Genomic DNA, 12,854 nt, shown 5'->3' on the forward strand with positions numbered 1-12,854 from the left:
GTAGTCCGTCACAGGAAACCCTTTGTTGCCATTAATAGGCCAGTAGACTCCCTCAGAACTGTTTGTTGGATGGTAGAATTGGTGCATTACTCAGATAGTAAGATGGGCCTACATTGGCAGACTCACAATGTACATACACTACACACACAGGTACGCGTAGCAGCGCTCATTCTCCTCAGTAAAATACTGGAGCATTTGCTCATATGCAGTCAAATAGAGTTGTTGATGGAACAAAGGATTGGGAGACAGCTGAGGCAGAGGGTCCACCGGCCACTTTGCTTATCCCGCTAAGCTGTACCAGACAATAGTAATCTGCTGATTCTCCTGATTAGGTGACTAATGCAAACTGTCCCTTTGCACTCCCTATTGCTGCGCTGCATTGATTTGCAAGTGGGTCATTCAAGCATCCTCGAGTTCTATTGAAGGTATGTCACAATCTACAGTAAGTTCGGCCATAAGGACAGAATAAGGCAGAATAAGGCAGAATAAGAGAGTGAAGAAGAGAAGACGGGTTCGGTGGATATTTATGGAAATTCCGGCATGACTGAAGTGTGGTCCTGCTAATGCTAATGATACTCTGCTAGATAGCTCCAGTTTATTTGGCTGTTTATGGACTAAACCATGCAAAACCACCAGTTTGTGCCTTTAACCACTATATCTTTATACCTAAATGCACTGCTATCAGTCTATCAGTTTGTTTCTGTTCATCCACAGACCAGGATGAGTGTCTTATCAGGAACATGTGCCTCAATGGACTTTGTATCAATGAAGATGGCAGCTTCAAATGCATCTGTAAACCTGGATTCCTGCTGGACACCAGTGGACGCATGTGTGTAGGTGTGTTTGTCAGAAAGCCCGCAGACTGTCAGATAATTAAAATCGCATCTGTACATCACCTGAATATATTTTGAGCCAATTGTTCTTTTGATCTGCATTTCCGTCTGGCTTGGAAGGTGGCTACCTCTCTGTCATGTTAGTAGTTCTGTAATGTGAGTCTTCACACACAAGTCATAAATGCTCTTAAAAGCTTGGAAAAATCCCCCAGCATCCAGGCAGGCCAGCTGGACATGTGGCTATTTGGGGCCCACCTGTTTTGAGATTCTAACAGACAGCCTTCCCTAAACTTGTTCAGTGCAAAGAGATTGAGCTGAGACAAAACATGCTATATTAGGCACCGGTTTGATTAGAGACACATAGCAAGTGATCAACCTTGTTGTCGTAAATGACACTATCAAATGCTGTGTACAATATCAAACAGATTTTAAATAATTGTAATGTTGAAAAGATAAATCCAACAAATGTCCTGTAAAGAACAGTCTTTACAGTGTGTATTGTGTGGCTGTTTTGCTCCACATGGCTTCAGATACACACGTTTGATCTCAGAGACACTGACCTGGTTAAGTCATAGCAGAATAAATAAATAGCAGAGCAGGGTTTGGGCGAAGTATGCAGATGTTTGCAGTCATTAATGAAATGTGTAGTCTAAAGGGGCCCTGGGGCCTCATCATCTCGATCTACAGTCTGTCTGTCCCCCAACACACCCAGACAGAACACACACACACACACACACACACACACACACACACACACACTTATGCATGCATGATGCCATGTCATTGTTTATGCTCATTATGATAATTATTGTAATACGCTGATGGGATCAAGGGGAAGGAAAAGAATGTTTTCTTCATTGAGATCGTAAAACTGAAAATGTGCAGCAGTGTTGGCTGGGTTTTAAATGAACCAAGTACCTGAGGACTTTAATAATCACTGCTTCAGCAGGAAATTGCTTTGTTTTAATAGATTCTAGCCTCTTGCCATTCATTTTGCGAATTAATAAATTATTTTGCTACATCTGTTTCTAGACATTGATGAGTGTGAGACTCCAGGCATGTGTATGAACGGCCACTGCGTCAACACGGAGGGATCTTTCCGCTGTGAGTGTATGGCTGGGATGGCAGTGGGCCTGGATGGACGAGTCTGTGTTGGTGAGTAAATGTTTTGCTTCCATGAGTGGCAATAATCTCACATTGATCTCAGTTCAAAAGCAACACCCTCTTTAGGCAAAGTTAGCTAGATAGCCACACGGGTTTTGCTTCATGAGATACTGAAGATGAACCCTCTTTTTGTATCTGGTATGTGTCCCCCTGTTTCAGTCTGGCTGCAACTCCTGTGAAAGTTCCCTGTTGCTTCAAAGAGAAGATAGAAGTTAGATTTTTTTTTACAATGTCTCTTCTGAAGACGTTCATTGACTACTTTGGTAAAGAACTCGTGCTTCTAGCAGTTTCCTACGAGCAAATATTCTTAGGTTTCTAGTCAATTATTGCATAGGTGTCCATTCGCCTCTTTTACCCAACCGTGATTGGACAAAGCTTTTGTCAAAATATGTTTTCTTACAGTTTTTTTCAATTGCTAAGATGCAATGGTCACAACTGAAGCCACTTTTTCAAAATTCTTCACACAGTCTGCATTACCAACAGGCATCTTGGCCAAACAGTTAATCTGACCTCCAAAAGTCACTCAAACCACCAAAACACTTCGTACAAGTCTCAAGATAGACTCGTTCAACCAAAACACCGGAAACAATTCTCATTTAGAAAGGATACAGTCTCACTCATAACACACTGACCTACAAAACACTAAAAACAGGGAGCATTACATAATTTAAGAACTTTTATCTTTGAAGCGTGAGCGAATAAATTTGGTTTTCATTATACAATAACAATAACATATTTTCACTTTGACGGTACTAAAGTATATGTAACAAGAATGCAGCAATTTGCTTCAATATCCTTTATTTGTTCTATATCTGTGGATAGTATTGTAAACTGTGAAAAATTTTACTGTAAGTTGAAACAACCCCCCCCCCCCAAATTTCTGGAATTCCAGGGCTGCAAACAGTAATACAAATAAGAAACACCTCAAAAACTCATAATGTACAGTACTTGAGGGTGCTAGTCCTCCCTCTCTGCTGCATTTGGCCACAAGTTCTCATCAACATCACATCTTATGTCTTCCCTGGCGATGCATCTTGGAAAGTATCTTCTGGAATGTGCAACCTTGGCAGTCTCCAGGAGAAGTGTCTCCACATCCCACATTCATGGCATCCAGTAAGGTCATCTGGTCATGTGGATGGTGGTCATACACCTTCCACCTCCATGCAGAGAAAAACTCCTCTATGGGGTTTAGGAAGTGGGAGTATGGAGGCAGGAACAGCACTGACATCCTGGGATGTGCAGCGAACCAGTCTGCAACTGCAGCAGAGTGGTGGAATGCCACATTATCCTACACAACAACAAAGACAGGGGAGTTTCTTGCTCCTCTCTCCTCCGCTGGCGCAAGGCGATTATGCAGGTCATCCAGGAAAGACATGAAGCTCTCCGTATTGTAGGGGCCAATGAGTGGTTTGTGTAACAGCAAACAATCATTGGACAGTGCTGCACACATCGTGATTATGCTCCTCTCTGCCCTGGGACATCCACAGTTGCTCTCTGTCCAATCACATTTCTTGTTTTTGCCAGGTTGAATCCAAATTCATCCACAAAGATGAATGTATGTGCAGTTTCCCTGGCTTGCAGCTCCATTACGGTCTAAAATACAGTAAATACACAGTTTTACAGGACTTCACATTATGCATCACTGTGTATGTTCCCTGATTGATTATTGAACAGACATCTTACATATTGATAACCGAGTTCTTTCACAAGTTCACAGTTTTTCTCGAATGGTACAGTGTACAACTGCTTCGTCCTTATTTTATGTTTCTCCAGGACTCTGGTAATTGTCGTTGTGCTGACCGAATTCCCATTTCCAAAAGTGATATTGCCTGTCTTCTAAGATTTTCTACTTATTTCAGTCTGGTCACTGCAGGAATGCAGTACATTTACCATCAATCTGTTTTGAATGTGTTTTCAGTTTTGGACACAGTGTGTTAGCATTTGAAAAACGTGCTGCAGATATACAGTGTTTTACAGGTGGTAAAGTAGTAATGAGAAAAGAGTTCATGAATTTTGGAGAAAGGGGTCATTGAATGCATTTTGTGTGAAAGCAATGAAAAATGATTCACAGTTTGGTCCACATACACTTTTGAGAGTGAGAGAGTTTTGACAATGTGACTTCAGTTTTGACCAACGCAGGTTAGCAAATGAAAAAAACTGTAAATAACTGAATGCTCATAGTGAGCATACTTTAATCTGTCTGCACATTTTAGCAAGAATAACCACAACAAAATATGTTCCAGTTCAGTGATACAATAAGCAAAACTGAATGTGACAAAGCAGAGAATAACTGTGTCGTAATAAACTTTACCAACAGCTCATCCTGTAAACCTTTTGCAACTATATGCTCATCATTATGTGGATCAATATTGAAAAACGTTTTCCTCCCTCCTTGTGCTCCAGTCCCCTGGACTGGCACACGCAGAGCAGATCTGTATGCCTTTATTTTGAACATTCCTACATTCCCCCACATGTCATTTCTTTGTGTATTGTGTGGGAAGTGTTGAAATGCTGTTTTTGGGTCTGGGTGAGTTTTCGTCGGGATGATATCAGCGCAGGAGAATGCCTCAAATCCCTGGATATTATGGAGAGAGAACAACCGTTTGTTTTGCTAGTGTTGTTGTTTATAGGAGCTACGGACTCTTGCCTCCCTTTCTCTCTCTTTCGTCTCCAGTCTCTTTCCAGATCCCTTGCCTCATCCCTGTTTCTCACACAGGGTTTGTCTTGTTTTGTCCGAAACAGACACACATATGCGCAGTTCGTGTTATGGTGGCTACAAGCGAGGGCAGTGTGTTAGGCCTTTATTTGGAGCTGTGACCAAGTCAGAGTGCTGCTGTGCCAGCACAGAATACGCCTACGGAGAGCCCTGCCACCCCTGCCCACCACAGAGCTCTGGTACGGATATTTAAATCACTCCACCCTTTACACATATGGTGCCACCTCCTGTCACCTGACATACAGACACACACAGAAAGGCACACAGAGGTTGTGTTTAATTCTAAACACACCTGTCAAATTCAGGAAGACCAGATTAAATGCTTTGTCTTTCTGTCATGCCGGCTTGGATTTCATAAATGACAGAAAATGAAATCAAGGCTAAGTTGTTTGACAGAGACGCCCACAGTTAGGAGACATTGACAGCCTCCACACCCACACCCACACACAAACACACACACACCCACACCCACACATTATTCACTCATTAGTCCTGCCAATTAAAGTTTCTATATCAAAAGACGCCAGAACTGCACCACATTAAGGAGACCATTTTATATACATCTAGGCTAAATGAGAAAGCATGGAAATGGATAATGACATGGTATTAAATGTTTTGCTTTGAGATTTCTTGGATATTGGCAAATGAGAAATTTTCTCAAATCCTGTTATTTGTTTTTGTTTTTTTTCAACCAAACTGTGCTATTTGTGTCTTTTGCTGCAGCTGAGTTCCTGGCTCTGTGTCCCAATGGCATTGGCATAACTGGCGATGGAAGAGGTAATGAATGCAAGCTCATCGTGTGTTTTTTCAATGATATGAAAACAGAGAGCTTGCAGAAACCAAACAGAGCCAACAAATGAACTGTGGTTATTACTTAGAGCTTTTTCCTACTGTGATGTTCCAACAGGTTATTCTTTGCCTTCTCAGATATTAACGAGTGTGCCCTCGACCCTGACATCTGCCAGAATGGGGTGTGTGAGAATATGTTGAGGACATACAAATGCACCTGCAATGAAGGTTTTGAGGTAGACCTTACGGGCAAAAACTGTGTTGGTAGGTTAACTGCTGTATAATTTCCTCATCCTCTTAGTAAATTAAAGTATACAGCCCTCATATTAAAAAATCAGTGTTTTCTCTCTCTGTTTTTAGATATTGATGAATGTCTAATGAACAGGCTGCTGTGTGAAAACGGTCTGTGTAGAAACACACCAGGCAGTTTCACCTGTCAGTGTCCCAAAGGATATCTCTTTGATCCTGAGACAGACGTCTGCGAGGGTCAGAGACTCATTTCTTCTGTTGTACAGTACAATGCCACAGCATGTCTACTATATCAGATTAAAATGAAATGGCCAATATGAGAAACTAAATGTGGTGTTTGTTTCCCACAGATGTGGATGAGTGTCAGTCTAGCCCCTGTGTTAATGGAGATTGTAGGAACAGCCCAGGGTCCTTTGTGTGTTTGTGTTCAGTGGGCAGTTCGCTGGACAGCTCTGGGCTGGAGTGTATAGGTAAGTGAGCATCACCAAAACAGTAGTTTATCTGGCCAAATGTTTAATTATTCAACATAAAAAATAATAAAAAATATTTAAAATAAAACCAAACTTAGTTAATAGTAACAATTATTAAGTATTAAGTATTATTAAGTTATACTAGTTCAATGTGGTTTTAAAAAATAAGCATTTTTTCCCACTTTATAATAACACACAAAAAGCTGTCTAACCTCAAGTTAAACATTGCAACAGCTCTGTGATCAACTACATTAAACAATGTGAAAAAATTGGTATACATTTGGCAAAACTTGGAACACAATAAAATAATACTTTGAAAATCTGAAAGATGAAACTGGTATAGCCTGGAGAAACTGGTTTTCCTGTTTAGGGAACTTTGACTACTAGTAAGCCAATGATCACTCTCTTATTTTAGAAGAGCTGTGCCTGATTAATTAAATGCAAAATATATTAATTAATTACAGAATTTAGGCATCAATTAACACATACCAGCCTGTGTTACCCAGATGTTATTTCATTCCATATAACTGAATGTCTAGTAACTATAAGGCTTGTTTCATAAAACAGAGACTACTAAAAGCACCTGCTGGCTGAAGATAGTCAATAATCGCTGTGAGGTCAACATCAACGGGGCTACACTGAAGTCCCATTGCTGCGCCACACTGGGAGAAGCCTGGAACAGCCCGTGTGCTAAATGTGAAAAAGGTCAGATGATCAATATGTACCATTTTGCACATTTTAAAATTTACCATATAACTCCATTAACTGGCATTGTACTGTGCCCCTTCTTTTTCAGATCCAATCTGTGGTAAAGGCTTCTCTAGAATCAGAGGAAATGTTTGTGAAGGTAATGTCTGCTTTGGTGCCTCATAGACCTGGAAATTCAGACTTGCATTTCATTTGAGTAACTTGAAACCCTGGACCTGTTGTTGATGTTGTTCTTCTCTGCTGGATGTCAGATGTGGATGAGTGTCAAGTGTTTCCCGGAGTGTGTATCAATGGCAAGTGTATCAACACACCAGGCTCCTTTTTCTGCCAATGCCCTCCAGGAATGACTGTTGATGTCAGCGGCAGGACGTGCATTGGTGGGTAATGCATATGTGGTGGTAGTGATGTCATCTTACTGTCTAAATGAAATTGTGTGCTGTTTTTGTTTTGTTACTGCCTGATTGGACTTGTGCATTAAAACCACTTCAAATTCTTATATATGTGTAAAATATTGTGTCTGTGACTTCCAGACCTGCGTACGGAGCAGTGTTACCTCACCCATGAGGATGAGCGCTGTGGGGCTCCTATCTCAGGGAAGCATCGTGTGGATGCCTGCTGCTGTTCAGTAGGTGTAGCCTGGGGCCCTGAATGTGACGAATGTCCGGAGAAGGGCACACCAGAATATACTCAGCTCTGTCCCCGTGGCCCAGGCTTCTCACACAGGGGTGACTTCATCAACGGCAGGCCCTTCCTCAAAGGTGTTGTGCCGTCCACAGACTGCATAGACTGCCAGTGTGGTTTTATTTAATGGTCTCTCACCCGTCTTTACCCCTCTGCTCTATACCTTAGATATAAATGAATGCAGGATGATAAACACTCTGTGCTCAAATGGAAGGTGCAGAAACACCATCGGTAGCTTCCGTTGTCGCTGTGATAATGGCTATGCTCTGGACTCTGATGAGAGGAATTGCACGGGTGAGTAGTACTGAAGGAATCAGTCGAATAATTGTTTAGTTAATTAATTGACAAAGAAATTAATCAACAACAAGTTGATATTGATTTATCTTTTAAGTCATTTATCAAGCAGAAATGTCAAACTTGTGCTGGCTCCATCTTCCACAAATGAGAGGATTTGCTGTTTTTCTCTGTTTGGTATCATTGTATATTAAGTTTTGAGCAATTTAAAGACGCCACCTATGGCTCTGGAAAATTGTGATGGGCATATTTCACTATTTTCTGACATTTTATATGGCTCAAAATTGATTTTTTGAAAAATAATTGACAGATGAACTGATAATGCAGCCTTATTGATGAGGACTACACGGAACAGTTCAATAACTGTACAGTGGTTACTTGAATGACTAGACAGATTCATTTTGAATTTGAAACTCTTCAGGAATCAGGTATTCACATATTGGCTATAATGTAAGAGCTGACATATGTGTAGCTGCTATTTTTGGCTGGAATGTAACATCAGCTATGACAATAATATAATAATAATAATAATAATCCTTATTTGTAGAGCACTTTTCAAAAACAAGTTACAAAGTGCTTTAACAAGTGTAAAGAAAAACAAGATAAGAGCATGAAAACTGACTATAAATTGACTATACCTCAGCTTCATTGTATCTTTACAAGTCTAACTATTCTTCATTAGTCCCCCTCTGAATCACGGTGAGAACACTAATTACAGTAAAGTAGTGTAAGCCCATTGCCTACATTCAGCTCATTCAGTCTAATGGGAGTCTGGCTGTTTTGGACTTGTTGGAGCTGGTCCCTGTTGTCTGGTTTGCTGCATTACTGCTCTGGTGAAATGTGCACACATTATTTTAGGTTTAAATGCCAGTGCCATGGCTTTATTCTGAAATAATTTATAGGCTCTTAGTAAGTAAATGATATACGGGACCTTTTAACCCCATATGAGTGAGATCCCAGCCTGAAGTCTTTGCATTAAGTGTTTCAAAAGGTGGATTAAATTCAAAGGGATCAGGCCTTTAGCTTTAGACTTTGGAAGAATCTGCTTGAAGAGCTAAGGCTGCCTAAATCATCCTTAAATTCACCTCTTAATCTTATTTTATAGCCTTTCTTTTATGTAGTAACCTTTTGTTAAATATTCTGTGCTTTCATGTTTTTTATTCTTACATGTATAAATCATAGCTTCATTGCTTCTACTACTATGTGTTTTTCACTTATGTTAAATCAGTTTGTTACTTAATTGAAAATCTCTGCAAAAACAAATGTTCTTTTTTAAATTTCTATTTATAATAAACACAGGCTCGTGAATGTGGGTGCAATTTATATTTTATAAAGTTCCACCTGGCTAAGTTTTGTTTTTGTTTTGCATTCATTGTCCTGTAGACATCGACGAGTGCCGCATCTCTCCGGACCTGTGCGGACAGGGCAAGTGTATCAACACACCAGGAGACTTTGAATGCGAGTGCTTTGAAGGTTATGAGAGTGGCTTCATGATGATGAAAAACTGCATGGGTGAGTGACCAACTCCTGCAGACACTAAAAATACATACATTGAATCACCTCTTCAGGCTGAGATGATTTGGTACAGTTATATGCAAAGACAGCACTCTATCATATGAAATCATTTAGTCTGTGAGCACATGAGTCAGAAATTTGATCTCCTTAACAGTTCTCTTGCACACTAGTTAAAGTGGCATCATCTGAGAGCAGAGAACTTTGCCAACCTATAAAGGTCTCCAAGTATAAGAAAGGCCTACCACACAACCCCAGTCCCAATCACAACCCAGTCATCTCCTCCACTCTCCCTTTTGGGCCATAAGCTCTGGATGAGGTACTTAGGCTAACATGCCTCATTGTTTAGACGGCTGATGTAATCTGAAATTTTCAGGCTGTGTGCATTTGTATATATATGTGTGTGAGAGAGAAGGAGAATAAAACTTTATTTAAACCCCTATGGGGCGTTGAAAGGGTCTTGTCTAGGCAGCCCAAGTGTCGTCACAATGTCTTTGCAAAACTGCTCCATAAAGTCTCAAAGATAATTGTTATTTATTATGTACTTGACCTGCATGCGAGACACACAATCAGCTGCCCAGCAAAATGATTTTTATATGTGGCTACAAATCCTAATGTTCTGACATCTGTGAAAATACTTAATGCTCTATTTCTGTTCTGGTTTGCCTTTTTGATTTAATTCTTTGGAGAAATCGTACAGCCAAAATGCAGAGTCTCAATACTTTTGTTGGCCTAAAGCCGCCATTAGACCAAGACTGGCGAGACACAATTTACTTGCACCCTGCGGCAAAAAAAAGCAGCTTAGACTGGAAATAATATGGGCATGGTTGCAATCATAAGCTGCTGGTACTGACTAGGCTAGCTGACTTGGCTAACAAAAATATATAACAAGTAAAAACCCTTTTTACAAATTTTATTTTTGTTACGGTCAATCTTGGTTATTAACATCGCTGCCAGCCATAGAGTTATATAGACAAGGATAAAAACAAAGTGCTTCCTGAAGGTCAGGCCCACAACCTCTATTAAATCACAATTAAATTGCTGAACAAAGGTGAATCTGATCTGCAAATATGCCAGCTGGAAACACAGTTTAGAATTTATCTATCCAGTGGGATTCATTGGAAATTGACTAGAAACAAATATTTGGATAGACTGAACCCTAACACTAAATTTCTCTACTTGAGTCTGTGTATGTACTGTACATCTGTGTGTTCTTCCATTGTCAGATATTGATGAGTGTGAGAGGAACCCTCTGTTGTGCCGTGGAGGTGATTGTGTAAACACGGAGGGCAGCTTCCAGTGTGTGTGCCCCGACGGACACGAGATCGCACCCGATGGCTCGGCCTGTCTAGGTGAGTGATCATCAGAGAGGCAAGCTCTTCTTCTCCAAACTTTTTCCTCCTTGCTTTTCTACTTTCTTTGAGACATCTGTGTCACAGAATAAAGTTTCTACTCTATTTTTGTAAGAGATGAAAGAAAGATGTGGAGGGTGAAAAGAAGACCAACAAGAGGAGATGTCACAGAGCAGTTTGAGTGACAAAGGAGCTTTGGATCGCCCCCCTCCATCTGCCTGTTTCTGTTTCTGTGTGTGAGCTCACTTGTAGGGAGGGAGTGTTTGACATGTGTGCACTAAGAAGGGTGAACTTGAATCTCAAAATTGTAAAGATGAGAGAAACATAAAAGAGGATTTTTGTATTAGAGAGTTTTTTTTATTATGGGAGGGGTCATTTAAACTTTTGTGCTTTTAAATATTTGTTTCTGTCTTAAATGTTTTCCTTATTTATTTGTTTGTATTTTGTGACTATGTTTATGCAAAATTTTCTTGTGTACTGTGAAATTTCTGCTTGCAGCATTCTTTAGAGGCTGGCCTTTTATGTGTCTAACTATTCAGCCATGTAGTTGTGTCCATAAAGGGAGTTTTTCCCCCATTCTGTAAAAGACCCCAGTCACGGCTCTGTGCTGAAACATGTTGACTGGATAACGAGCAGACTCTTCCAGCAAGTCAGTTAGTTTTGTGTGTAGTTTTTTCCCTTGCAATTTGGTTGCTTGAGTGCCTAGTTGACCGGGGAAGATGCGACCACACTCTCTTTCTACAAGAACCAGAGAGGAGTCTGACTTTTCCAATGCTTTCTATCGCTACACGATTCCCATGTTTAGTTTATAGCATTAAGCTGATCATGCATTATTCACTGGGTGTCATATTGATGACCTAATGCAGTGTGCGAGAGTTTCAGTCCATGACCTAATGCGCAATCATTGCCTCTCAAGCTAATTTATTTTCTTTATTACCACCCAAAGTAATAAAAACAATGAAAGCATTACTGAAAACTTCACACCTCATCCCTTCTGAGACAATGGTCTTCAGTATCTCTGGTGAAATAAGTTAAAGTGAAAACAAGTTGAAGTGCTGAAATGATAATGATAATAAACATTAGTTATATAAACAGTTTCATACAGTGTAATACAGTGTGGTTAATGATGTCAGATTTCCTTGTTGGAAATGTCCTATTTATCACCATTAGATTATGAATCCATGATGAAACATTTGCCACAATCTTAAATCGAACCCTGATTAGCGGTCTCCACAGTAATCCACTGATCTCAGGCAGGTGCTCAGTTAAATAGCACACACATACACTTAAGCGCTCTAATTTATTTATTTATAACCTCTATTTAACCAGGAGAGTCCCATTGAAATTAAGAATCTCTCTTTCTTGGACCTGGCCAAGACATGCAGCAGCATAATGGCAATTAACTAATTAGCTAATTTTCTGATAGTTTATTAATTGTTTGTCATTTTTAACTAATAAAACGCAGGTTAGCTCACCTGTACAGCGCACACACCATGTACAAAAGGCTGAGTCCTTTCCACAGCAGCCCTGAGTTCGAATCTGACCCGCAGCCCTCTCTCTCCTGCATTTTCTCTCTTTCAACTGGCCTATCAAAAATAAAGGCACAAAAAGCCCACCCAAAATAAGTAGTTCTAATATCTTTCTCATTTTTTTGAAACTGAAATTTTATGGACCAAATGTTTAGTTATTTAATCTAGAAAATAAGCAGCAGATTCATTGTTAGTGCCAGCCATATTTGGGCACTCTTCTCAATGGCACTTTGAAGGGTGATTGATGTTTAGGAGCGGGTGACTTATTCCATTTACTCCATCCTGACTTGCATTTTGTGTCCAAGCATTTAAACTTCCAGCCATCATTCAAATGATACCTTCAGCTTTAAACATGTGGTTTATCTTTATTGTGTGCAAGACTCTGATAATTGCTTTGTCCTTTTCATAGATATCAATGAATGTGAGTTGAGTGACAGGCTGTGCAGGAACGGCCAATGTGTCAATATGATCGGCCGTTACCAGTGTACCTGTGACACAGGGTACAAATCTACTGAGAGCAGACTGGAATGCATTGGTGCGTATTGAACATATTATTA

At 40.2% G+C, this 12,854-nt stretch overlaps 1 protein-coding gene across 1 annotated transcript in view; it reads left to right on the forward strand.

Annotated features, from left to right (window-relative positions):
- Positions 1-12,854, forward strand: part of fbn1 (fibrillin 1) — a 70,615-nt gene that overhangs the window by 19,905 nt on the left and 37,856 nt on the right. Inside the window, 15 exon segments of the mRNA XM_038701350.1 lie at positions 715-837; positions 1,866-1,988; positions 4,740-4,892; positions 5,437-5,490; positions 5,641-5,766; positions 5,863-5,988; positions 6,102-6,221; positions 6,789-6,926; positions 7,018-7,068; positions 7,181-7,306; positions 7,460-7,687; positions 7,779-7,904; positions 9,288-9,416; positions 10,643-10,768; positions 12,707-12,832. Coding sequence (XP_038557278.1) covers positions 715-837; positions 1,866-1,988; positions 4,740-4,892; positions 5,437-5,490; positions 5,641-5,766; positions 5,863-5,988; positions 6,102-6,221; positions 6,789-6,926; positions 7,018-7,068; positions 7,181-7,306; positions 7,460-7,687; positions 7,779-7,904; positions 9,288-9,416; positions 10,643-10,768; positions 12,707-12,832 — 1,875 coding nt within the window.

Source organism: Micropterus salmoides, unplaced genomic scaffold (genome assembly GCF_014851395.1).
Source record: "Micropterus salmoides isolate LMB-PRFRI ecotype aquatic unplaced genomic scaffold, ASM1485139v1 Ms_hic_scaffold_6, whole genome shotgun sequence".
Taxonomy (NCBI): Eukaryota; Metazoa; Chordata; class Actinopteri; order Centrarchiformes; family Centrarchidae; genus Micropterus; species Micropterus salmoides.